Below are 27,239 nucleotides of genomic sequence, written 5' to 3' on the forward strand. Positions count from 1 at the left end.
TGCGTAGCATATACCAGGTGCTCATTAAAGTTTGGGGGACATATTAGCCTGGAATGGATCCTAGGATCACCAAGTCCACCCTCCTCATTTTACACACAAGCAAACAGAGGCTCAGAGAGAGGACGTGAGCTCCCTCTGAACGTGCAGCGAAGAAACTGTGCAATTGGAAGGAGAGACCCAGCTCGGCCTGCTTTGAAAGCTGCGCTCTCAGAGCAGCGCTGACGGGACCCATGAGCCCCCAGCAGGCCCCCGCCTCCCCTAAACTGTTTCCTCCTGAAGTCTGGGGTTTGAACTTCCCACCCGCGGCGCTGACGCAGACTGAACAGCAGGGGCGTCCAGCACCAGGTGACGGGACAGCAGGCTGCCGCTGAGATCTGACTTCTCTGGGCTTTCTCTTTGATGCGGGCCTTCTCATCCATCGGCTCATGTCTTGAAGCTCTGCCATCTCCCCCAACTCCCCAGAGAGTCCACCCCACTGCTCTAGGGTAGGGGCTCCCCTTCTGGAAGAGGGGGAAGCTGAGGGTCCGGGCCCTGCGGCAGCCAGTCCTCTAGGGCAAGGCCTGGAACTGTGGCTTCTCAGCCCAAATGGAACTTGTGCTCCCTTCTGTGAGCAAGTGCCCTGGCCACTGTCCGACCTGTAGGACAAGTGGAAGCCCCTCAGAGGACTGGCGTGTGCACCTAAGTGAACGCACACGGATACACCCGCGGATTTTACAAGGGCTTCCGGGCCTCGGGGCTGTTCACAGCCTCTCCCTACGGCCGGACACTCTTCAGCGAGGAACAAAGCCTTCATTTCAGAGGGGTGGTTAAGTGGCGGCTGCAGCCTGCCTAGGTTGCAATCCGAGCCTCGCTGCTTGTTAGCGGGCGACCCGGCAGGTCCCCTCACCTCCACATGCGGTCATTTCCTCCTTTGTTTAATGGGTAAATTTCATAGGTTGTTGTGGGGATTAAATGACTCAAAACACCTAGAAGTGCTGAAACCAGTGCCTGACGCGGAGTGAACATTCTAGAAGGTGTATGAATGGTAGCTGTTGTTGTTAGAACTTCCAAATCAGAACGAAGACGGGAAGTGTTTTTCTCCTGCTGGGCCAGGGGCAGTGGAGGACTCAGAAGGAGCAATGCCCTGGGAGCTGGAGACCTGACGTGACTTCTGGCCCGCCAGCCTCTAGTGAGCTGTGTGACTGTGGAGAGGTTGCTTCCTCTCTCTGGCCTCAGCATCCTCATCTGTACAATGGGGCAGTGAGGCCAGCCGGTCACTTCCAGGGCGACTGGGAGGAGCCAGTGTGACAGTGTTTTGGAGCCCGCCCCTCCCAGACAATGGTTGGCCTCACTGGGGTGAGACCAGAGGCCCAAGTTACCCAGGTTGAGCTTCGTGCAGTTCCCGTGAGTCACCGGACACTTGTACACGTCTCCCGTCTTCTGGTGGCCATTGCTCTCCAGTGGGGCGCCCACGACGAGCCTGGGGAGGAAGAGAAGACAGGTGAAGGTGCTGGGGGAGGTGCTCCTTCCTGGTGAGGCTGGAGCCTGGAGGGCGGTGATGACGGGAAGGTGGGACAAGGGTGGATCGTGGGGGGGCTGCCACATGCTGACCTTCAGACTCAGATCTTTGTCTCTCTGGGGAAGGGCGCTGGAGTCTCAGCGTAAAGTCATGGGACCCGTGGCCTACCCCAGGCCCTTCCCAGGGTATGCAGATATGGAGATGAAGACCTCATGAGCCCAACAACAAATGGGATGGTGGCAGTCCCTGGGAGAAGAGAGCAGGGCAGACATCATGGAGGGGGTGATGCTTGAACTGGGTCCTAACAGCTGAATATGAGTTTTTCAAGCGGTAGGAGAGAGGTAATGCTGGCCATTCAGGCAGATGAATGATTCTGGAGCCAGAGAGTCTTTGCTATCTGCTCCTCCCAGCAGGGGTCTCCTTCCTCCTCTCATACGACAAGCTCTCAGCTAGTGACTTAGATGTGGGGCATGTTTCTCAATGGTTATGGCTGTCCCTGAGCCACTAAGTCTTTGCTCAGGGTGGGCCAGGGCTTAACGGTGTCCAGAGGGTGCTTCTGCCTTGAGCCTATGCTTTTGTGAGCTTATTTTGAAAAGGGTCTTTGCAGTTGTAATTAAGGATCTCAAGATGAAGTCACCCTGGATTACCCAGGTGCGCCGTTGTAGGGGACTCACGTTAGAGATTTAATATGTCTCCAGCAGCAAAGGTGTCTGGGAAATGTATTCTCTGTTTAACCTTCTTTGACTGTTTAACTCCCTGTAGCCTTAGGCTCGGCTGACTACCCAGAAAGCCAGAATGCCACCCAGGAAGGAGGCGAATGAATGTATAGAGCTTGGATAACTGCCTGATGTTATCTATTAAATTAGAAATGCATTATTCTTTCTGGCGGTCTATGTGACTACCCACCATATACTTTTACTATTAAACCCCTATAAAAAAGAGACCTTGTCTCAGGAGCGGGGATCTCTTCCCGGCTGGGCACCCCAGGAGTGCAGCTGCTTTGCCTGGGTATGTACGTTTCTCCCATTAAAGCTCTTATGAATTTGAAGAAGGCGATGTTTCAGTTCTGCAGAACCGATCCTGAATTTAGACTGTTAGGATTTTCCCCAACAGCCCTAAGTCCAACAAGTGTCTTTATAAGAGACACACAAAGGAGAGGCCAAGAAGAGAAAGCCATGTGAAGACAGAGCTCGAGAGATGCAACCACAAGCCAAAGAATGCCCGGGGCCACCGGGAGCTGGACAGGCAAAGAAGGGTTCTCTTCTAGAACCTTTTGAGGAAGCACAGCCCCGACGACACCTTGCTTAGGATGCCGGGTCTCCGGAACTGAGATAGAATACACTGCTGATTTTGTAAGCCATGTACTTTGTGCTAATTTGTTATGCACCCACTGGAAATCAATACACCTTGCTTACATGCTTCTAGAAAATGAAGAGTGGCCACTCCTCCTTGACCTGGCTAAACCTGGCAGCACCACCTCCCCTGAGGCCAAGGGAGAATCCCGCCTCAGCCTGGGCGGCCCGGCCCTCTCCTTCCGGCTCCCCACAGCGCCCTCTATGCCTCCTCTCGGGCTGGAGACCCAGTGCTGACATGAAGTGAGACCCTGAAGGCAGGTGGGGTTTCCCTCCAGTGACCACCTGCCCATGCTGTCAGTGCCGCAGGCCTCTGGCACATCTGGACCACTCTCGGCATTGGGTGCCAGTCTGGGTGCCAGTCTAGCTCTCAGCCAGCAGCTGCCCCGTCTGCTCAGGCCCTAGTGCCACGGTGACTCAAGAAGGGACCCCCCAGGACAGCTGTGCTGCAGCGGCAGGAGGCGCCACAGCTCCACGCTGAGCGGTCCCAGCCCCTGTGGGAAGGAGACTAGATGATGATGGAGGTTGGGGCACAGGTACAGGTGAGACTCTGGGAGCCCTGCCCTCACAGCAGCTTCCCACCCCCAGCGACGCGGCCCGAAGAAGAAGCAGTCACTCACTTCTGACTTCAGAGGGCGGACAGGGGACAGGCCTGGGGGTTCAGGCTCCCAGGACTCCGATGACTTCTTGCGGTCAGAGCAAACTCCCTCTGCTCCCACCCCCAGTCTCTTGGTGCTGTCAGGAACGAGGGTGAGGTCTGAAGGGGGAGTTAATAGAGCTCTGTTTGAAATTAAGAGTCTATGAAATAAGAGTTGAGGTTTCTCCCCTGGGGACCAGATAATGACAGATTCTAAATATATCGCTTATTAAGCATGCCATGTTTGACTGGCGGGAATTAATTGGACTCATAAAATCTGTTTGTCTAGACGATGTGATTTTTGGCTACTTAATTCTGCGAGGGATTGTGTGGTCAAATCCACTCCTTTTTTTCCAGACACAGAGAGAGACAGAGAGACACAGACAGAGACAGAGAGACACAGAGAGAGAGACAGAAGAGACGGAGCCGGAGACAGAGGAACTGGCTTTGCTGGCTCTCGCGTGCAAGGTCTGCTGTGTGACAAGTCTCCCTGCCCAGGGCACGCTCAGGGCACGCTCTGGAAGAGCGTCTTCGAGGAGCAGCTCGCTGGGTGCCTCCGGGAGAATTAGGCACAGCAGGTTCTAAATGAAAAAAACAGCCCTGGCCGGTTTGGCTCAGCGGTTAGAGCGTTGACCTGCGGTCCAGAGAGACCCGGGCTCGGTTCCCGCTAAGGGCACGTACCTCGGTTGCAGTTTGTTCCCGGCCCTGGTCGGTCGTGCGGGTGGCAGCCACTCGATGTGTCCCTTCACATCGATGTTTCTCTCTCTCTCTGTTCCTCTCTCTCCCTCCCACTCTACCTGAACAAAAAAATGGGAAAATGTCCTCGGGTGAGGATAAAAAAAAAAAAAAAAAATAGATGAAAAAACAAACAAACCCATGGCCATTTTCTAGAAGAGCTACCCTCCTGTGTCTTCTAGAAAATACCCCAGCAGGCTGACCAGGCAGACGTCCCACAATTCTTCCCATTGTATAGATTGTGACTCTGAGGCCCCACGGCCTGCTTGGAGGGGCTCCCAGCACAGGGTGAGGTCTTTTGGGCTGAGAAACCCGGGGCTGGGTCTTCCTCCTGATTCCGTCACCAGCTTGCTGTGTGGCCTTGAGAAGTCAGTGAACTTTCCAGACCTTGGTTTTCTTGGCTCTGAAGGGGGTTAGCAATCCTGCACTGCCTACCTCTCAGGGGGCACTGTGGAAAGTCACAGAGGTCAAAGGACACCAAGAAACAGAAGAGGTTGGAGCAAGGTAAGGTACGCACAGAGACTGGTGCCTTCCTAGAAGCCACATTCAAGCAGTAAATCCGCCAAGTCTCAGTGACCCCTGAATTTGCTACAAGACTGGGCCTTGTCCTTGTCAAAGAACAACAGCCGCCCCTTACATCCCCTCTCCATTCTCCCAGACCTGGTCTCTCTGGGCGTCCATGGCATTGCCTGAGGCAGTGGAACAGGCCTCGCTGTCCCCATGTGACAGATGCAGACACGGAGGCCCCAGGGGGGAGCTGCCCAGGCCCGCGGTCTGGCTCTCTCGGGTTGCCCCACGCATCTCTCCGCCGAAGGAAGAGCCTGCGTCCGCCCGCCTGGCCCTCCTCGCGTCGGCACTCCGAGTGCCTGCGGGCTTGAGGTTTGGAGGACGCGATCCAGTCTCCTGCGAGCGGAGCGCTGCCTGAGCGCAGGGGAAATGTCTGCGTCACCACCGAGACCTCCAGACTGCTCCAGGGTCTGGCAGCCCTGCACCTCCTGCGGCCTCGGCCTTATGTCGCCCTCGGCAGCTTCAGGGCCTGCTGTGCCTCGTGGGGATGGACACCCTGCACCTCTGGCGTGGGCTCCAGCGTGGCACCCAAGGGCTTGGCGAGCCCCGGGCCCTTCGCGGGCCGTGTGCCGTGACTCCCGCGCTGTGGGCTGCCGGCATTCGTCCGCGCGGGCGCGGGGTCCCGGCTGCTGATGGCAAAACTGGTGGCAGGCTTCAGCCAGAGGCCTGTGGGCCTTGCTGGCTGCCCTCTAAGCAGGGCCTGGCCAGGAGGAAGCTCACCATAGAGCTGGCCACCTGAAGAAGGCAGGGTGTGGCCCTGCTGGGCCGGGGGTTCTTGGTTCCCAGCAGGACACAGGCTGAGAGAAGGCGTCTCTGGCTCCCTGCCTCATCCCCTCTCCGAGGCCCCGCGCACCTCATCTGACTTCTTCTCCGAGGCTCACTCTTCAAGGCAATTTTAGTCTCGGAACCTTTTAAAATGCACACTCTTAGAAGAAAAAAAGGTAACATGTACCTCCAATGTGTGTAAATTTTTATGTTAATTAAACCAGTGTACAACTGTCTATCTGTATATTAAATATCCATAATCCTGTTTTTTCTTTTCTTTTTTTTTTTTTTTATCCTCACCCAAGGACATTTTCCCATTTTTTTTGTTCAGGTAGAGTGGGAAGGAGAGAGAGGAACACAGAGAGAGAGAGAGAAACATCGACGTGAAGGGACACATCGAGTGGCTGCCACCCGCACAACCAACCAGGGCCGGGGACAAACTGCAACCGAGGTACAAGCCCTTAGCGGGAACCGAACCCGGGTCTCTCGGGACCGCAGGTCGACACTCTAACCGCTGAGCCAAACCGGCCAGGGCCATAATCCTATTTTTTCAAATAAAATGTAAACCTAAATGAAACTTGAGTCATTTTGTTTCTATGCCCCAGTATTGTGTCCTGCCATCCTCTGTGGTGTGCACACCCCACCCTGGAGATCATCCCTTTAAGATCCAGCACAAATTCCCATCTGCTCCAGGAAGCCCTCCCCGATCACCAGTCTTTTTCACATAAACCAGCATCTAATTCCTGCTGTCTGTTGTGGCCAGTGTTTTAGTGTCACCTCTCCTTGAGGGCCAAGATGTTCTTGTGTGTCCTGCTGCACTAGCATGAGGGGGGGGGGGGCTGGAAGACTCTCACAAAGAGGTGCCCTCTGGCTACTGCGACCTTCTGTCTAACAGTCCGCAGCAGCAGCAGCAGCAGCTTCGGAACTTTTGGCTCTGCCTCAGGTCTAAGAAGAGCCCCCAGATTCAGTTCCTGGAAAAAGGGTTGCCGAGACATTGAGTATTTTTCATGCACAGAGGTTTAGTGGAGTGACCCAACTTCCATTTAAAGTCAGTGTTGCTTGCTTCCCTGGTTTCCATGTCCCTCGTCTCAAAAGTCCTCGTTTCTGTACAGAGCCAGGTCCCCTGGATCCGTTCCCAGTTCTAGACACCAAGCACATGCCTCAGGCTAGGCCACTTTATCTCCTGGCTGTGGTTACTGAGCCAGGGTGGGCAGATGACTTAAGTCACTCCAGTCAGAGCGAATCTCAGAACCTCTGCTTGGGACTCGGGGACCAAAGTAGTTCCTTTCCTCTGGATGCCATAATATGTAGATACAAGTCCTGGAACTGCTGGCAGTGACCTTGTGACAATGAGATGTGAACTGATGCACTGGGAGGGTGTGGCTGAGAGAAGTGTCTGAGGAGGAGTTGGAGGCCTGATGATACTGTGAACCTCTGGATCAAACTATACCTGAAGCTCCCACTCTGCCGATATATAAGCAACAACTACTTTTTACTGTATAAACCCATTTGAGTTGAGTTTTCAGGTATTTATAACTGAAACGATACTAACTAGAATTGTGCAAGGCAAAAAAAAAAAAAAAAAAAAAAAAAAGCACATGGTTAAAATTACTCTTAGAAATTCCATATATTACCATGTCATAAGAGAAACATGGCATCCAAGACCAATAAAAGAGGAGTGGATTCATATCCCCCAGCTCATGCTCCATCTGGGGCATATATCTACTGCATGAGTGGTGGGTAGACTCTCAGACACCAAACACATTGTTTTTCTCTGGTTAACTGAATGTGTACAACTGTCCTCTGGCCCAGCCTTGTGGGAACAGAAATCCTTCTGTACTATGTGCATCCCATTTACAGCAAACACTTGGACAGGGAGCCCCGCACTCCAGAAGTTTCTGGTTACCTGGCAACTTGCCTGGGTGGAAATGTGATTCTTTGGGCTAGCCTTATCACCAAGGAGGGATCGAAGGCCAGGAGCAGGGAAGTGCTGCGTCTGAGGTCTTAGCTCAGACAGTGGCAGAGCTGGGCTGATACACAGTGACCTGCCTCCCAGGGCAGGGCTCCTGCAAGCCACAGAGGGCGGAAAGCCTGGAGGTGGGGGCCGGGGCTCTAAGCCCAGCCTGGCCTTTCACTGGCTGTGTCTGGGAAGGCAGGTGTAAACAGCTCAGTGTCTCAGCAGATGGGGCGAGCAGATGCCATGGGCAGAAAAAGACCATCAGATGCTTGGGAAGGAAAGAGGAAACCTCCCGCTGATGGGCCTGCCCCTGGAGGAGGGCCTGAGCCCCGAGGCCAGCGTGGACCGCGAGGAAAGACAAGATGTGGGTTTCATCCCCACCCTGACCGGCCTTTTTGCTACTCTCTGCAACACCTGGACCTCACATCCCAGGAAATCCAATGGTCACTGCTTATTCTTTCTATTTTAATGATTCACTTTTGATGCATTTACATTGCATTAGATTTTGATCACCAGGACAACTTTGAGGCTGGAAGGGCAGTTAGTATCTGAGGCTCAGAGACATTGGTCAGTTTTAGAGCTGGACTCCATGTCCAGGGCTCTTTCCACTGTTGTGAAAGACTGGGACATTCAGAAAGGCCCCTCTGGGGGCTGGGCAGTGCCCAGCATGGGGAGAGGGCTGCCCCCCAGGGGCCTCTTGCTGTCTCCTCTCTCACCCAAGCCCTTCCTCAGCTGCCCCTCTCTCCCAGCACCCTTTCTCCACTCAAACACCCAGGCCCTCTGCCCCACTTCTCTCCTGGCTTCATTTCCCTTCCCTGAAATCAGATCGGGGCTCCAGGGAGGGGCTTCCATTTGAGGAGAAGCGAACTCAAGGGAACAAAAGAGAGACTATTTCTTTAGAGAGGCTTTTTTTCCTCCCTCTCTCCATGGAAAATATAATCTTCTCCAGCCAGGGTGACTGGTGGCTAATGTGTTCAAGACGGGGCTGGGAAGTGCTGATCACGGCAAACCCGTGCTGGGTGGGGCCCTGGGCTGCTGGGGGGGGGGGCAGGGTTGGGGGGAGAGCTCACCTGGGACCTCCTGAGGGGAGAGGACCGTACCTGTGTATCTTCCTGGGCCGTGGAGGGGCCTGTGGTTCGCTGTGGCTCAGATGCCTGGCAGGGCCTGGACCGGGAGGGGCCAGGAAAATGAGGACCCCTCTGTTTGCACATGCTTCACTCTCTCTATCACCATAAAACCCTCATCAGTGACGGGAATCCTTTGTGTGCATTTTAAACACACACAAATACTGTGACGGTTAATTTTATGTTTCAACTTGATCGGGCCATGGGATGCCCCGGTATTTAGTTAAACATCATTCTGGGTGTGCTTGTCAAGGCGTTTGGGAAGAGATGAACGTTTTGATCGGGAGACTGAGTAAAGCAGATTGCTTTCCCCAGCGTGGCTGGGCCTCATCCGATCAGCTGAAGGCCCGAATAGAACAAAAAAGCTGACCCTCCTCTGAATGAGAGAAAATGCTTCCTGACCGACTGCCTTTGACCTGGGACATCGACTTGTTCTTACTTTTGGACTCAAATGGAAACATCTGCTCTTCCTAGGCCTCCAGCCTGCTGGCCTGCAGACGGCAGCTACACCGTCAGCTCCCGGTCTCCGGCTTTCTGACTCACTCTGCCAGTCTTGGGACTTGTCCGCCTCCATAATCCTGGGAGCCAAATCCTTATAATAAATCTCTTTGCATACAGATGGTTTCTGACTTATGGTGGTTTGACTTACGATTTTTTGAATTTGCGATGGTATGAAAACGATATGCATTCAGTGGAAACCATACTTTAAATTTTGATCTTTTCCCGGTCTAGCAATATGTGGTGAGATGTCTGTCAGGTGCTGGACAGCGGCAGTGAGCCCGGCTCCCAGTCAGGCATCACCAGGGCGAACAGCGATGCTCGGCAGTGTATTCATTGTGTTAGATTTTGTCCAGCTGCAGGTTGATGTACGTGTTCTGGTCATGTTTAAGGTAGGCTAGGCTTGGTTAGATGGATTAAATGCATTTTAATTATCGACAACGATATTTTCTTTTAAAAAAATCCTTACCTGAGGATATGCTTAATGATTTTAGACAGGGTGTGTGGGGGTGGGGGGGATACATGGATGTGAGAGAGAACATTCATTGGTTGCCTTACGTACATGCTCCAACTGGGGACCGAACCCACAACCTAGGTATGTCCCCTGACCAGGAATTGAACTCTTGACCCTTCAGTGCACAGGATGATGCTTTAACCAACCGAGTTACCTGGCCAGCGTGACTTAATGATATTTTCAGTTTATGATGGGTTTATCGAGACGTAATCCCAACATAAGCTGAGAAGACTCTGTATATGCACATCCTGTTGGTTCTATTTCTCTGGACATCAGCCTCCCTGTGCGCTGGTTAGAAATGCAATGTCTTGGGTCCTACCCAGACTGACGGGATCAGAACTGAATGTGGGTCCAGCATCTCGTTTAAACAAGCCCTCCGGGAGACACTAACACACGCTCAAGTTTGAGACGCATCATGGCAGTGTGAGGAGCGCTTATGTGGGGAACCAGAGGCATGGTGACCTGCAGCCCTGCTGGGCTCAAAGCCCCAGATCCATTGCAGTAAAATCACTCTCTGCCATGACTGCAAGGCTCTGTGTCACCTCACTGCCTGTCCTCACTTTTACCAGGGCTGCCATAAAGGCTGCCCAGCCAAGTCATCATTTAGGGGTCAGCTCGTATGTCACCTCCCCAGAGAGGCCTTTCCTCACACCTGTCACTCCCCGTCGCACACCCTGTCTTACCCTTCTTATAGCACTTTGTACTCTCTGATGCAGCTTCTTTATTTACCTTTATCATCCTTACCTCCCAGCAGAATGTGAGCTGCAAGAAGCTAGGACCTTGTGGGTTGGGTTTGTAGCTCTCGACATCCCAGCAACCCAAACAGGGCCTGGCACAGAGTAGGTCCCTGAAATACAGGAGTTGAAGGAACCAGCTAATCACCTGGCTTAGTGGGACGGCTGTAATCCAGTAGCCTGCGATTGGGGACCACAGACTGCAGGCCCTCCATGGTCTTCCAACACCTGGTAACCCCGCTGGGAGAGTAGAACAAGCTCTATTAGAGGGACTAACAGACTCCACACCATGGCCTGAGACAAGGCTGTTAGCTGCCTGGGGCCTCAGTGTTCTCATCTACCAAATGGGACTACATATACCTAAGCTACTTTCCACCCAGGATTTCCAGGGTGGTGGGTCCCAGACTTTGCTGGTCATCAGAATCACCTGGGGAGTCATACATGCAGGTTCCTGGGCCCCATCTCCAGAAGGTTCTATTCAGTCAGTTTGAGACAGGACGCGGGGAATCTATTTTTAGAAGCCCCCAGATCGGCAGCAGGATTGGGAGCCCTTGTGTGAAGGATCTGCTGAGGAAGCAGATGTGAGGCCTCTGGACACGTGCATAAGCATGTGTGCTCCAGGAATTCCCAGTCCATCTGGGGGCTGTGCCACGGCAGCCTTGCTGACGGTCCAGACAATGTCCAGAATTGGGTTTTAAACAAAAATTATTTTGTTTCTTTTGGTCACAAGAAAACACATAAGAAATACCTACTTTAATTGGCACAAAAAGTACTTACTTGGCTTTGACAGTATTGTTTAAAGTTTTTTTAGATGATAAAAGTAAGACATGTTGATGGTAAAATGTTCACAGTGCAGAACTGTGCCAAGTAGAACAGGCAAGGCCTCTCCCTCCCTTCGCAACCCTGCCCTCCAGACAAAACTACCCTTAGTAATAGGAGTGTAGCAAACCTCCTCGGCGTTTAGGTAGGGATTTAAAAATGGCATCCTTTTACACACATGGTTCTGCAGCATGCTTTTCTCACTTACTTATTTTATATAGTTTCCATGTTGGTATATAGCAATGCCACACTCCGTCCTGGTCACCAGGGCTCCTGCCCCGGTTCTGCTCTGACTCTTCTTCGGCTCTGCCACTTCCTATGGGGTGAAGAGCCCTACAGGCCAAGAGGGCAGGTCCCCTAGAGCCCGCATCCCACCACTCAGGGACTCTCCCGCCCAAACGGCCTGCGAAGGCTTGTTCTCCGGATCTCTGACTTTCTGGTGGTGGATCACACTGCCAGCGGGGCGGCCGAGGAGTGGCTGCTGGTGGGGTGTGGACAGAGCTTGCATGCACTGGATGGGGTTTCCACACCTGTGAGGCCCTCAGCTACCAGAGGGAACTGTAGGTGGGAAGAGAGGGTGGTGGGCTGTGGGCCAGAGCCTCCACTGGCTTTCTGGCCCAGGCCCTCCAATGTCAGAGGCGGGCCTGCTGTAGCTGGATCACAGCTCTGCCTCGTCCTTCGACCGGCTGCACAGTGCTCCACTTTTCTGTTTAACCATCCTCCTATGGATGGATATTTAGATTGTTTCATCCCTTTTCTTTATCAATAGTTGTTTAGGTGCTTTAAAATTTTTCCCGTTGCACAAGGCTTTTTATCAATACTAGTGAATAAAAATGCCTCTGTGCACAAGTAGCTGTGCGGGGCAGTGCAGGTGGTGTGTGCAAGGTCCGAGGGCGCTCCTGGGCAGGCGGCGCTGGAGCCGGCCCGTCCTCCGGGGCTGACAAGCGTCACCGAGCTGTTGACTTCAAAGCTTAGCGCTCTGCTTTGTTCCTGGGAACTCTGGGTCCACCTCAGCTTACTCCCAAACAGCACTTTTTCCTAAGTTGCAGAAGTACTTAGAACAGAAGAGGGAAAAATGTTCTCAACCCATTTGAAGAGAAAATGAGAATCTGACCCACTGGCTGTGAAGACTAGAGTGGCCAGACTGTGCCAATTCCCCTTCTGACACCTCGATGCCAACCTCACAGGGCCATCTGTCCTTTTCTCACCACACCTGGCACTCTCCTTCCTGCCTCTGTGCATGCGGTTTCCCAAACTCTCAGCTGGCCCTTCCGTCCACCCTCGAGGGCCTGTTCCTCCAGGAAGCCTTCCTTGATCTCTCAGCTGGAAGCGCACTCCCTCGGTTCCTATGATGCTTTGTTTGTACCTCTCTTGTCTCTCTTTTTTTTTAAATCCTCACCCGAGGACATTTTTCCATTTTTTGTTCAGGTAGAGTGGGAGGGAGAGAGAGGAACAGAGAGAGAGAGAGAAACATCGATGTGAAAGGAACACATTGAGTGGCTGCCACCCACACAACCGACCGGGGACAAACTGCAACCGAGGCACGCGCCCTTAGCGGGAACCGAACCCGGGTCTCTCAGGACCGCAGGCCGACGCTCCAACCGCTGAACCAAACCGGCCAGGGCTCTCTTGTCTCTTTTTTCTCTCCTTTAGATAATTTGCTTCTAGATAGCAGAGAGAGAACCTGATCCACCTTTAAATATCCCCCTCAGAGCTGGGCAAAGTACCTTGAACACAGTCAAGGCTCAATACCTGTTTGTTGAATAAATGGATAGATGGACGGATAGAGGTTACTCATTTTGCTAAGTGTTCACTCTTGGGGTGCAGCTGGGAGTAGAGCTGGGCTGAGCTCTCATGGGTCCCATTTGCAGATTGGCCACCGGCCTCTGGGTGCCCTTGGTCCCACTCTCCCAGGAAGGTGGCTGTGGTCTGGAGCCCCCCAGAGGGGCTGCGTCCACAATGTAAAAATGTCCCCTTCTTTTTTCCAAATGTCTGATAAACTCTTGCTTATTTTCTCAAATCATGGTCAGAGAACCACTCCCCTCCCCCCGCCCCCGTTTTATAACAACTCTTTCCTTTGAAACTGAAATATAAACACAATGATAGTTTGGGCAGATGTTTCTCAGTGGAATGTATAGTTTTAATTTCTTGGTATGTGGAACGGTAACAGCTCCTCTGCTGGGAAGGGGCCTGGGCCCTCCCCGCTCTCCGTCCTGGGCCCATTTACTGAGGTTCACAGTTAGGACGGTGGTGTTTCACTCATGTCCAGCATGCACACCCAACAGCTCACTGCATCGGACCCACAGCCAAGGGAGGTGACTAGACGGGAGAGCAATTCTCTTCGACTGGGGAAGAAAGCAAAGCCCAGAGAATGTCAGGATACCCGTTATTCTGACTGTGTCCGGGGCTCTAGTCATGGGGACTCAGAGGAGGTAGAAAAGAAGAGGAAGGCCAGAGGCGAAAGGAGGCACTTTTTGTGGGGGGGCTTGGGTCTGTTGACATATTTATGGTTAGCCCTGATCTGCTCTCAGATGGGCCAAGTGACCTGGGGTGAGCCACCTGCCCTCTCTGGGCCTCAACTTCTTCATCTGAAAAGGAGAGGCTTGGACAAGTCCAGTTCAAAGAAAGAGTTAGTGAGCACTTACTACGTGCTGGGCACTGCGGACTCAGAGGTGCGTGAAGCATAGTCCACGCCCTTAGTCTGGTGGGGGCCGAGAGACCAACACCTGACACTTTCAGGTTGGAGGACAAGCCTATGAAAGGGGTTCCCAGGAGTGGCAGGGGCACTGAGGAAGGGTGCTCGCCCAGGTGACTCCTGGATAGAGCCTTGCAGGGCGAAGAGGTATCACCCAGGTGAAGAGGGGCTGGGGCCCACAGGGGGACTGACGGCTGAGTTCTGATAGTGCCAGTGCTTATGTGTGGTAGTCTATTGTACCTTCCATGGTGAGGCTGGGCCCAGAGGGACAAAGTCTCTGCCTTCATAGAACTTGTCTCAAACCTGGGCTCACACCATCCATCCACCTTCTTTCTTCCCACCCACACCTCCCTGAAATTCCAAATCCCCTCCCTTCTCTCCTCGCTTGTCCAAAGAACTCTATCTAAAGTGGCCCAAAGTGTAGACAGATGGTTAGATGCCTACACGGGCTTTGCATTGTTTCCTTATTAGGTTACCTCCACCTGCATTCTAGGGTCTCTGAATTCCTGACATTGGTCACATCTTTGGATTCAGGCATCAAGGGTCACTCTCAATGTTAGCCTTGAAAGGCATTAACTTATAAATCCATGAGAACGCGCAGACTCCTTCAAAAGAATTAGGTCAGCGGTTTTAGAATGTGGTTGGGAATTAGCTATACCCAGGGATGTTTAAAAATAGAGATTCCCAGGTTCTATCTCGAAAGATTCTGATTTTACAAGTCTTGGATTGGGATGAAGAACCTCTATTCTTTTCTTAACTTTCACTGGTAATTCTGTTCTGCCAGCTTTGGGAACTCCTGGATTATATTATCAGGTGGTCACCAGGCTTTGAAATAATGGCAAAAAGATCACCTGGGAATTGGAAGCAGGATGCACAATCAAGAAATAGTTAACAAACACAGGATCATGTATTTATCTACCTTCAAAGCACTTTGTATAAACAAATACATTAATGCAGTCATAAATGAATGTGTAGGGGAGTTTATTATGTGTCAAGGAGTGTGCTTGGGGCTTCCTCTGGCATTGATGCACTTAATCCTCAAAACAACCGAGAGAGCGAGAGCGAGAGCGAGAGCGAGAGCGAGAGCGAGAGCGAGAGCGAGAGCGAGAGCGAGAGCGAGAGCGAGAGCGAGAGCGAGAGCGAGAGCGAGAGCGAGAGCGAGAGCGAGAGCGAGAGCGAGAGCGAGAGCGAGAGCGAGAGCGAGAGCGAGAGCGAGAGCGAGAGCGAGAGCGAGAGATCCATCTATCCTAGTTTGAAGCTGAGGAAACTGCAACACAGAGAAGCTAGGTGACTCACCCAAGTCACCCAGCTGGCTAAGGGGTGGCTCTTTGCCTTCCTCTCTTATCTGGTTCTCTCCCCACCTCTGGGTGTAGGAGGGCAGGGTACACGGAAACCAGCCCTGTGTTCCATCTGGAAGCCCTGAGTTATAAGGGAATCATCGGCTCTGCAGAATTCCTCAAGGTTCTCTCCAGCGTGTGCAAAGCTCCAGTTGGTTTCCCTCCTCTCTTTTCGGATTATGAGTAACAGCTCTTCTTACAGCATTATTCTTATTTTGAGAAGCCACCAGGAAACAAAGAGGCTGTGGTTTCACTTGAACCACTGGAGGGCAAAGTCTGTCATTGCATTTTTGGAAATGTCCTCCTCCTTGGGTTACAAACTCATCGACTCAGAGGTTGGGGAGTGCAGAGAGGACAGTGTAGAGAGGAGCTGCTGACACAGGGCAAACCGCCCAGAGAGGCTAGGCCACTGTCCACCAAACACCTGCTCTCTGCCTGAACTCACTTCAGCTGGGCTCCTCCAACCTTTGCAGGAAAAGACAAGGGCAGAAAATCTAACCTCTCCCTTATGGGGTCATTGTCTCCATGCCCTCTATACAAGAATGTCCAGCTTTTTTTTTTTATCCTCACCTGAAAACACTTTTCCATTTTTTGTTCAGGTAGAGTGGAAGGGAGAGAGAGGAAGAGAGAGAGAGAGAGAGAGAGAGAGAGAGAGAGAGAGAGATCGACCGACGTAAAAGGGACACATCGAGTGGCTGCCACCTGCACGACCCAACCAGGGCCGGGGACAAACTGCAACCAAGCTATGTGCCCTTAGCGGGAACCAAACCTGGGTCTCTCTGGACCGCAGGCTGACGCTCTAACCGCTGAGCCAAATCGGCCAGGGCAAGAATGTCCAGCTTTGACGTAGAAAACTCCCAATCAGAACAGCATAAAGAAAAAAGAATAATAAATAAAAGAGGATACTGTAAAGAGCCTCTGGACAATTTCAAGCATACCAACACTCACATCATGAGGGTGCTGGAAGAAGAAGAAAGAGAGCAAGAAATTGAAAACCTATTTGAAAAATATAATAACAGAAAATTTTCCTAACCTGGTGAAGGAAATAGACATAAAAGTCTAGGAAATGCTGAGAGTCCCAAACAAGAGGCCCTCATCAAAACTCATCATTATTAAAATGTCAAAGGTTAAAAACAAAGAAATAACCTTAAAAGCACCAAGAGAAAAGTAGTTAGTTACCTACAAGGGAGCTCCCATAAGACTCTTGGCTGATTTCTCAACAGAAACTTAGCAGGCTAGAAGGAACTGGCATGAAATATTCAAAGTGATGAAAAGCAAGGCCCTACCACCAATATTACTCTACCAACAAAGCTGTCATTTAGAATTGAGGAACAGATAAAGAGCTTCCCAGACAATAAAGAACTAAAGGAGTTCATTATCACCAAACCAGTATTATACGAAATGTTAAAGGGTCTTCTTTAAGAAGAATAAGAAAAAAAAAAATAAAAACTATGAATAATAAAATGGCAATAAATATGTACCTATCAAGAATTACTTTAAATGAAAATGGATTGATGCTCTAATAAAAAAACACATTTGGTGACTGAATGGATGACAAAATAAGACCCTTACATATGCTGTCTATAAGAGACTCACTTCAGATTGAAAGACACACACAAACTGAAAGTAAAGGGTTGGAAAGAAATATTTTATGAAAATGGAAACAAACAAACAAAGAAAAAACAGCCCTGGCCGGTTTGGCTTAGTGGTTAGAGCGTCGGCCTGTGGTCCAGAGAGACCCAGGTTTGGTTCCCACTAAGGGCACGTACCTTGGTTGCAGTTTGTCCCTGGCCCTGGTTGGGTCATGTGGGTGGCATCCACTCAATGTGTTCCTTTCACATTGATGTTTCTCTCTCTCTTTCTCTCTCCCTCCCACTTTACCTGAACAAAAAATAGAAAAATGTCCTTCGGTGAGGATAAAATAAAAAACAAAACCTGGGGTAGCAGTACTTATACCAGACAAAACAGACTTTAAAACAAGGCTATAACAATAGACAAAGAAGGACCCAGAAACTCCACTTTGGGATATTTATGCAAACAAACCCAAAACACTGAATCAAAAGGACATATACATCCATATGTTTATTGCAGCATTATTTATAGTAGCCAAGATATAAAAGCAACCTAAGTGTCTATCAATAGATGAATGGATGAAGAAGAAGTGGTTCATATATACAGTGGAATATGATTCAGCCACAAAAATGTATAAAATCTTGTTATCTGCAACAACATGGTTGGACTTAGAAGATATTATGCTGAGTAAAATAAGTTAGACAGAGAAAGACAAATGCCAGATGACTTCACTTATGTGTGGAATCTAAAAAACAAAATAAACAAACAAGCAGAACAGAAACAGACTCAAAGATACAGAGAACATTTTGCTGGTTGCCAGATGGAAGAGAGGTTGAGGGATGGGTGAAAAAGGTGAAGGGATTTAGAAGTACCAGTTGGTGGTTACAGAATAGTCATGGGGATGATAAAGTGCAGCATAAGGAATAGTCAGTAATATTGTAATAAATATATATGGTGTCAGATGGGAACTAGACTTATCAAGGTGATCATTTTGTAAGTAATGTCTGATAAATGTCTGATCATGGGGTTGTACACCTGAAACTAATATAATATTGTACATCAACTGTAATTTAAAAAGAAAAAAAACAAAGAATGTCCAGCTTTACGCTTCCCTGAGATTTGGCTCAAGTCACACCCAGATTTCTAGAACCATCCTCTGCTCCTTCTGAGGCTCTGTGTCAACCCCTAAAGATACAAAGATGAATAAAAGGCAAGCCCTGCCCTTGGGGGCTCACAGCCCCCGTCTCCCCGTTAATCTCTCGTAGCTCTTTATTCTTCATTTTATCTTTTCCTCTCCTCTTTCCTTTTCCCATTTCATTTTCCATTTCTCTTAACTGGCTTTTTCTACCGCTCTCTCCATGTTTCTACTATTGTCATTTTGATGATAGTCATTTTGACAGTTATAAGGTGATGTATCACTGTAGCTTTGATATGCATTTCCCTGGTGATTAGTGAGGTTGAACATTTTTTCATGTCTGTTGGCCAGTGTATGTCTTCTTTGGAAAAATGTCTATTCAGGGTTCTCTGCCCACTTTTTAATCGATTTTTTTTTATTTTTATGTTGAGTGTATAAGTTCTTTATATATCTTGGATATTAACCCCTTCAGGGGTGGGGAACGTCCAGCCCGAGGGCTATATAAAGGCCTGAGAAACCAATACCAGCTAACATCACACGCCTCACCAAATCAGCCTGACCAAATACAGCAGGCTAATTTTTAAGTTGATAATTTTGTATGGACTGTGAATGACGTTATAAACATCCAAATGGCCCTTGGCATGAAAAAGTTCCCCGCCCCTGCCGAATATCTTCTCCCTGTCAGTCGGTTGCCTTTTGTTTTGTGGATGGTTTCCATAGTCAGTGACATTGTAACACCTTTGGATGGTGACAGACGGTCACTAGACTTATCATGGTGACCACATCATACGGTATATAAATGTCAAATCACTATGTTGTACCCCTGGAACTAATGTAATTCTGCATGTCAACTATACTTCAATAAAAACAAGTCTGTCACAAAATTGTACATGATTCCATTTACATAAAGTTCAAAAGCAGACTAAACTAATCGGTTTTGGTCATGGTTTTGGAGGGGCAGGATAGCAAGGGCACACAGGCCGGCTTCTGGAGGGCTGGCAAAGTCTGTCTCTTCATCAGGGTGGCAGTTACGTGGGCAGATCGACTGGGGTGGGTATGATCATTACATGTATGGTATATGTCACTTACGATGAGCTTACTTCTCCAAGTATGATTCAATTAAATATTTTTTCAAAAAATAAAGTCATTCTCCAGATGGAGTGAATTTAAGCATTAGTTTACTCTCCACCTTGTGTGAGGAACTCTCCCTGCTGGACTTAGGAAGGACATTGGGGTCACAAAACCAGCAGTGTTGGCGTCGGAGAAGGGAGGAAGGAGGAAGAGCCCACGGACTGTTGAATGGGGGGCGGGTGTCGCAGCGGTTGGAGAAATGCTGAGTTGGCAAATCCCTCAGGCTTCCCTGAACTGCCCAGATTAAATGTATTTTCTTTCGTGGAGGTTAGTAACCAGGAGACTTTCCTTTCCATGTTTCCACTACTGAGATTGTGTGTCTAACCCCAAACCCCCAGTGGCTGGCCCGCTGCCTCGACCCTTCTGTGGCCCTGAGGACTGACTTTAGCTCTGGCTCTGGCTGACCGGTGTGTGTGTGTGTGTCAGGGGTCACCCGGGCCTCACTGACATAGTCTGCAAGTCCCAGGAGACACAAAGAGCCTCGGGAGCCTTCTGCAGGCGGTATGGCACATGTTGGCCGGCCTCAGTGTCCCGAGGGGGGCCGACAGGCTCTCCGCGGCTGCCCCCCGCGCTGCGCGTGGACTGCCGTCTGCGTTTCCCCCAGCCGGCTGCGCACTGTCCACGCTGCCTGCCAGGGTCGGCTGGTGGCTTGGCCTGGCGCCCCGGGCCACATCTCCCCACCAGTACAGTTTCTCTCTCTTTTTCCGTCTCCTCGTGCGTTGGGTGGTTTCACCCTATCCTGGGCTTTGCTCCTGTAGTGACTTATCCTTTAACCAGCATGAATCACGGTGCCGGATTTTATTTGTTCCGAGAGAAAATAGCAGAGGGCGTTTGTGTGCTGTGGTGTTGGGGGCCTGTGCTGGGGCCTGAGCCAGGAAAAGAGGGAGCTTAGGATGCTCCTCAGAGACATTTCCCCAGCAACAAAGCCCGAGGCTGCCCAGGCTTCATGACGGGCACTGTCACTGAGGGGAAGGGACCGACTTGGGCACCATTGGTCCTTCTGTCCGAATAACAGTTCCCGAGGCCCGTTCCCTTGAAACATCCCCCCGACACCCCAGCCTTTCTCAGGGGCCGGTAAGGAGCTGACTATCCAGCATCAGCCTACTTCACACACCCTCCCCCGTTCCTTCCTCACAAGAACCCTTTGGTCCCGGGAGTGCATGTGATGTGCTCAGGGAGCTCGGGTTTGCGTGGTTCTGAAGCCTGGACTTCTTCTGAGTAAGGAGCCACTCCGGTGTGCCTTCATTTATTTGCCAAGGCGGAAGATCTGTGCCCGCCCGACGCTGTCACAACCCTGCAGACAAGGGCCACAGACCAAAGCCTGGGACACCTTCAGCTCGGGTAGGGCTCGAGGGCTTCACCCCTCCGCCCGGGCCCGAGAGCCAAATTTGGTGGATTTATTCCACGTGGATGACCTTTGCAGTCAGCCCCAAATTATGCCACCAGTGGGTCTCTGAGTTCAGACTTGGAAGATACTAGTGAAAATGCAAATTTGTTATCTGGGAAGGTCAGTACATGAAGGCATTGCAATTAATGTCTTTCCCAAATTAGAGTTTAGTTTAGGTAGCTATCACCTAGTGATCTTGAGACAGGAGACCCAGGGCGGTGGGTCCTTCGCAGTTTCCATTAAGCTCCAGGTGGAACAATCCCAGAGGCGGGAGCAACAGGCCCGGGAGATGGGGCACTTGGTTGCAGGCCTGGCTTTCCCACGGGCTTGCTGTGAGACCTTGGTGTAGTCTCTAACTCTGGGCCTCAGTTTCCTAGTCTGCAAAATAAGGGGGTTGGGGCCTCCCAGGCGGGGACAGATGCCGCAGGTATAGTAGCCCTGAAGGCCAGCCCCACCCGTGTTTCCTGTCCACCTGTGCCTCCTGTGCTGGCCCTAGACACCCCGTCCCTCCCCAACCCGCCCCGCCTCAGAGGGGTCTGCTGAAGACGCCGGCAGTGGTGGGTGGCCCTGTGTTCGGGCCGAGGAGACAGCCCTCTGCCGTGGTCCCAGCCAGGGGCGGACACTGGGTGTGCAGAGAGGCTGCTGGCAGAGGTGGGCGCCTACTGTGCCAGGCAGGTCCACTCTGCCTTCCCCTGTGGGGGAGGAGGCGGAGGTGCGGGGCCGCAGGCAGGGTCCGCACTTAGCCCTGGTGGAGGGTTTGCTCCCAAGCCTGGCAGGTTTCTGGGCCTCCCTCCCCAGCCCTCAGGGCCCATATGTAGGGCGCCCAGTCACACAGCCCCTTTGGCAGCTGAGCGCACAAGCCCTGAGTTACTGCAAAAGCATCTGAAAAGATCCTTCAAAGAGACGGAAGGCGATCTAGGACCCGTTGTGACTTCAACTGGGTCAGGCCACCAAGTCTGTCTGCCATCGCTGAGGGTGATGACAGGTTTGAGATGCTCCTTTTCCGCAAGAAGCTTTTGTTTCTCATGAGGATACCCCAGAATTCAGGAGACTGAGGCCAGCACACCCCTTATCTTTCTTCTCAGTCTCCCACTCCACCAGATTCCCCTTCTCCGTTTCCTCTCCACCTCCAGGGACCCCTCCCTCGGACTCTCCTGTCCTCTCTGGGTACAGCTGTCCTCTGCCCCCAGCCAAGGAGGCAGCCAGCCAGGTGGGCAGGCGCTCCGAAGCCTGGGCTGGGCTCCCTCCCCGTCCCTCAAGGCTCCATGGCAGGCTGATGAGACTATGACACTGGTGGCAACGAACAGAAGTAGAGGGGGGAGGGGATATGGGGACAGGGCCACCTCAAACCCCTATCATGCCCACTTCCATCTGAGACTCCAGACAGGAGAAGGAGGGAAGGAAAGGTAGAAGGGCAGGGGGGGAGGAGGGTGCTGAAGGGGAGGAGGGGAACGTTGAGAAAGTAAGGAGCAGGGTGGGAAATGGAGAAATCAAGAAGAGAAAGTGGGCAAAGAAAAGAACAAAAAAAATTGAAAAGTAGGAGGAGGCTGAGGAAGGGCTAAGAGAGACTTGGGGGGGTTTAGGTGGATGACAATAATGAGATACGAGCAGATGTCCTCAAAAATAGCCTCCTCCCAACCCATCTCCTACCCAAGGCACCCATTTCCCCATCCATGGGCACCTGCTAGTTCGGGCAGGTTTGTGTCTGCCTGGTGTCACCAGCTTGAGATATTGGACATGAAAATCTCTCGGCCGGTGGGTCTGAGTGTGGCCCCCAGACCAGCAGCAATAGCACCACCCGAGAACTTGTTAGAAAAGCAAGTTCTCATGCTTCACCAGAAACTGGAGGTGGGTCCAGCCATCCTCCTCTCAGAGGATCTTAATGCAGGCGGTCAGGTTCGGGAGCCACTGCTCTAGAGTGGTAGTTGCAGACACTTTTTAAAAAATATATTTTTTCTTTGCTGATTTTAGAGAGAGAGGAAGGGAGAAGGAGAGAGGGACAGAAATATCGATGAGAGAGAACATCAACTGGCTGCCTCCTGCATGCCCCCCACTGGGGATCAGGCCCACAACCTGGGCATGTCCCTGACTGGGAATTGAATGGGGACCTCTTGGTGCATGAGTTGATGCTAAACCACGGAGTCACACTGGCCGGGCAGCTGCAGACACTTTTTACATACGTTGCAGTGAGTCATTTTAAGAACTCTAGACTTATTCTGTGTGCGTGGATGTACTCAGGAGTAGTTCCTCACATCTAAGGGCTCTGGGCCTGCAGAGGGTTGCCCAGCGCAGAAAGACCCCCAGCGCGGCCTCTTCAGCTGCTTCTGGGAGAGGCACTGGGGGGTAGGCCCCTGAGAGCTGCACCGCCCTCCCTGTCTGGGACAGGCAGCCCCTCCCCCTTCCCACAGTCCTCTCCGCTGTCATCTGGGAATCTGAGCCCCTTTGACCCTACCTCTGATCTTCTCTCTCTCCTCCCACAGCCGTCCCAGGGTTCTGTCCCAGCTCCCCTTCTTTCTCTCTGAACCGCTCCTCTGAGAATGTGGTTCTCCCAGCTCATCTGCATCTATGCCCCGATCTCCCTGCTGAGCTGAAGGCCCGTCTCCCGCTGCCGGCCCAGCTGGCCATCTGCACCCAGTTGACCCTCAGATGCTTCGAACCAATGGGACCAAAGCTTAGCTCGCCTGTCCTCCTAGTCTTTCCCTGTCACCCAGTCATCCTCGTACTGTTTTGTCTCCTACTCTTGCCCTAGTTCACTCTACTCCAGCCACTCATTCCTTAAACACTTCAAACTTCTCCCCACTTCAGGACCTTTGCACTTGCCATTCCCTCTGCCTCGAATGCTCTTTTCTCAAACATCTATGACTGTCTGAGATTCTCCCTTTCCTTCGGTCTGATGGCTGTCACCCTGGTACTGAGGCTTCTTTGATGGCTTGTATGAGGTAGCAGCCTGTGTCCTTACCCACTCTTCCCAAGCCCCCTGACCCTGCCCACTGCTTGTCCATCGCACGTCTCACCACCTGACCGACGATGAACAGTCTAATAATATGCCCCACTAGAAGGAAAGCTGCATCTGGGTAGGGACTTAGCAGTGTTCACCGTTGAATTCTCAGGACTTAGTACAGGTTCTCAAGAATGAATGAATGAATAAACGAATGAATGAACTACTGATCCTCATAAAGCAGACCCGTTCACTAGGACCCAACCCCTTAGACCCTCCCCTCACCAAGACTTCCACAGCCTTTCCACCAGACTGCCCCTTCCAGGGTCTCCTCTCAATTCCATCCTCCACATGGCAGCCAAATTGACCACCCTAAAAATTACATTTCTGGTGGCCCTGGCCAGATGGCTCAGTTGGTTGGAGTGTCATTCTGTACACCCAAAAAGGTGGCAGGTTTAATCTCCAGTTGTGGTACGTATGGGAGGCAATCGAGCAATGTTTCTCACATCGATGTTTCGCTCTCTCTCTCTCCCTCTAAAATCAATTTAAAAAAATTTGTGCAGGTGAGGATGGAAAAAAACTTACAATTTTGGTGAACCACTCTCCTGCTCTAAAACCTCCAATGGCTCCCTATTGCTTCCCAGATACAATCCTCTTGGCCTGGTAGTTAAAAACCTCTGAAGTATAATCTTTTCCCTCCGAGTCTTTAGTCTCACTGCTCTGCTTTCTGCTTTTGCCCCTCGGGACAGTGTCCTTTCTCTGAATGTGGCTTCTTCTTTTCCAGATTCCCTCCACCCAGTTAATTGGAAATTCACTCTCCCTTACTAGAACTCCCGAAGTTTTTCTGTGTGCCTCTCTTGGTGTTTGTCATCCAGGACCGGGGCTCTGTGAGCATACGCCCTGTCTTCCCGGGTGGCTAAGCACTCATTCTTCCCACATGCTGTTTATGTGAATATGCTAGTGCTGGCCCTGGGGACACCACGGCCTCGGTTCTCTTGAGGGCCAGCAGCGTGGCTATGAGGAAGGACACAGCCCTTGGACAGTATGTTCCTGGCCAACCTCGGGGCTGCGGTTGCTTCTGTTCTGTGCCCTAATAAGATCTGGGCTCCAGACCTGGCTCAGACACTAATTACGTCATCTCTCTCTCGGAGTCTCAGTTGCCATACCTGTAAAATGGGGACAAGCCTACTTCTCTTACAACTTGCTCATGTCCCTGAACCCATATCCCAGGGAATTCAGCTTGGCCTCTGAAAGCCCACTCAGTTCCAAAGGGGTCCCCCTTTGGAGTCCTGGGGTGTTATCAGGCTCCTGCTCCCCAGGGCCCTCGAGGGGAGGAGATGCAATCTGCACCTTGCTGAGAGCGGAGGCTCCTCCCCGGGGGTGAGAACCTCCACCACAAACGGGAAACGTGCGGGGCCCAGCCCTGTGTCACCTCAGCACCGCCAGGCTCCCCGCTCCCCGGGGCCAAAGGCTGGAGAAGCCCTGAGCAAGCCCCACACTGGGGCCTCGGGAGAGCAAGTGCTCTCAGCAACTAACCCCTTAATGACTTCAGTGTACTTGCAGTAGCGTCATGTGGATTAAATTTCTCTGAAAACACGCCAGGGCTTAAAACGCAGGGGCAGAGACTGCTGAACCCGAGAGGAATTTGTTTTCTCTTTTCCTGCGTGCGTGTCAGTGCGTGTTGCTGTTGGTGCGGAAACCCAGGCAGGTGGAAAGCTGTTCAGGTGCCCGGAGCACTGGGGTGCGGGCAGCGTTGCGTGGTTTGAGGTCTGAGCTGGGATGCGCTGGGCAGAAGGTGAAGGGTTAATAAGAGAAAGTGGCAGCCCCCCAGGTGTGTTCCTTCTCCTCAGACATTTATATCAGGGTCTGCTGGCCCGATGCCATTCAAGAAGGCTCACAACCTGGTAACTGGGGACCAGGCCCCCTGGAAGCCTGTGGTGGGAGACAGCTGGCGGGCCCTTCCCTGGGGCAGTGCTGGGACCCGGATTTGGGGACAGAGGTGGAAGAGTGATGTGGTTTCCCACTGGCACTGCCTTGCCCTCAGGGGAGATGGGGACCTCCAGTGGCCCCAGTCTCCCTCCTAGAATCTTCTGGGGAACTTTAAAAAACACGGATCCACAGGACTTCTATGCAGGTAAGCATAACCATGGACAGACAACAATGCTGGGGACGGGGTGTGGGGGCGGGGCGGGAGGAGGGGTCAATGGGGAAAAAAGGAGAAACATTCGTAACATAAATAAATTAATAAAAAAGGGAAAAACAAACAAACAAACAAAAACCACACAGCTCCCCACAGATTCCCGGGCCCCACTGCAGGCCCAGGAAATGCTGACCGAGGTGTGCAGGCTCGGCCTTCAGCACTGCCCCGGGCCCACACCAGGAGGCGGGAGGAGCCTGGGCCACCTGCGGAAGCCGCTCCAGCACAGGGTGGGAGCGACGTGTGCCCTTCGAGAGGGGGCCTGGGGAAGGTCAGGCCATTTTAGGCAAAGAGGAGGATCCAGCAAGTCTTCATGGAGAAAGTGTCTTACAAAGATGAACATAATTAATACCGGGTCATATTTTGTCTTGTATTGTTTTTTAATTATTTCAAGGATATTAATGTTGCTTCCTCAACTGGTCTGTGAGTTATTTGAGAGTGAAACCATGTTTTATAGGAATCAATATTTTGCAGACTCTAGCAAAACTCATTAACAGATGCTTAATAAACAAATATTGGTCAAAACAAATCCTATCTTGGAAAAGCCAGTTCCATTTAATCTCTAAGCCTTTGTACGTAAAGGCCACGGAGGCTGTGCGTCTTACGTCTGAGCTGGCTGACAGAGGCTCAGAGAGTGAATTCAGTCTTTCAAAGTATGTTCTTATGAACATCTACTAAATGCCCGGGATTATACCCCTGGTTTCAGGAAGAAAGACAATGAAACAGGCCATTACTGTCCAGTTTGCTAAGTGTTTTCTCAGAGGAAGTGATATCAAAGTTGATAGAAGAGTAGGAAAGAGAACTTTCAATTCCAGTCACCAACAACAGTGAAAACCAGACAAAGCGTAGAAGACAACTATGTTCAGGCACGGGACAGCAGTCAGGGTAGAGCGATACCTGAGAAAAGAGAAGCATAGAAGCTGAACCCATGTTCGCCCCACTCTCTCTAGGAGGGCGCCTTGCTTATTGACCACAGGAAAACAGAGTTCAGACAGGGAGCAGCAGTCAATACCCAAGAAACATGAGTATACAAGCATATCCCCAATAAAAATGAGGGCATATGTCCATCAAAATACATGCATAGAATGTTAATAGATCTCTATTTAAAATAGGCAAAATTAAAACAATCCAAATACCCATCACTAATAAAATGAAGAAATAAACTGTGGTGTATTGCTACAGTGGAATATTACACACCAGTGAAGAAGCATGAAGTGTAATACATTCATCAGTATGTCAAAGCTCAGAGACATAATATTGAGTAAAGCAGGTCAGGTATAAATGAGTACCTGCTGTATGATATCATCTATATGGAGTTCATAAACCATCAAAAGGAACCTATGGCAACAGGAGCTGGAAATGGTGGTTACCTGGAAGGGCACTGACCGGCAGGGGGCACAAAGGAGCTTTCTGGAGAGCTGCAAATGTTCTATGTCATGTTCTGGGAGGTGATTACACAGGCATATACATGTAGAAGTTTACTGAGATGTGTACTTAAAATGTCGATACTTATTGTATCTAGAGTTATACCTCAGCAGAAAGATATCAAGTAAGATACTCCTCTATGAAAATCTCTCTCTCTACCTTTGTCAGAGAGAATCGAACAGGTGAAGGTGAGTGGGAGGGTGGGAGAGGATGTCGTGGGAG

The 27,239-nt window shown here is 51.1% G+C and overlaps 1 protein-coding gene across 1 annotated transcript in view; it reads right to left on the reverse strand.

The window, feature by feature from the left end:
• ITGA11 (integrin subunit alpha 11) overlaps positions 1-27,239 on the reverse strand; it is a 122,602-nt gene that overhangs the window by 67,154 nt on the left and 28,209 nt on the right. Inside the window, exon 3 of the mRNA XM_036269899.1 lies at positions 1,359-1,459. Coding sequence (XP_036125792.1) covers positions 1,359-1,459 — 101 coding nt within the window. The remainder of the gene's footprint in view (positions 1-1,358; positions 1,460-27,239) is intronic.

The sequence above is a fragment of the Molossus molossus genome, unplaced genomic scaffold (assembly GCF_014108415.1).
Source record: "Molossus molossus isolate mMolMol1 unplaced genomic scaffold, mMolMol1.p scaffold_m16_p_1, whole genome shotgun sequence".
Lineage (NCBI taxonomy): Eukaryota > Metazoa > Chordata > Mammalia > Chiroptera > Molossidae > Molossus > Molossus molossus.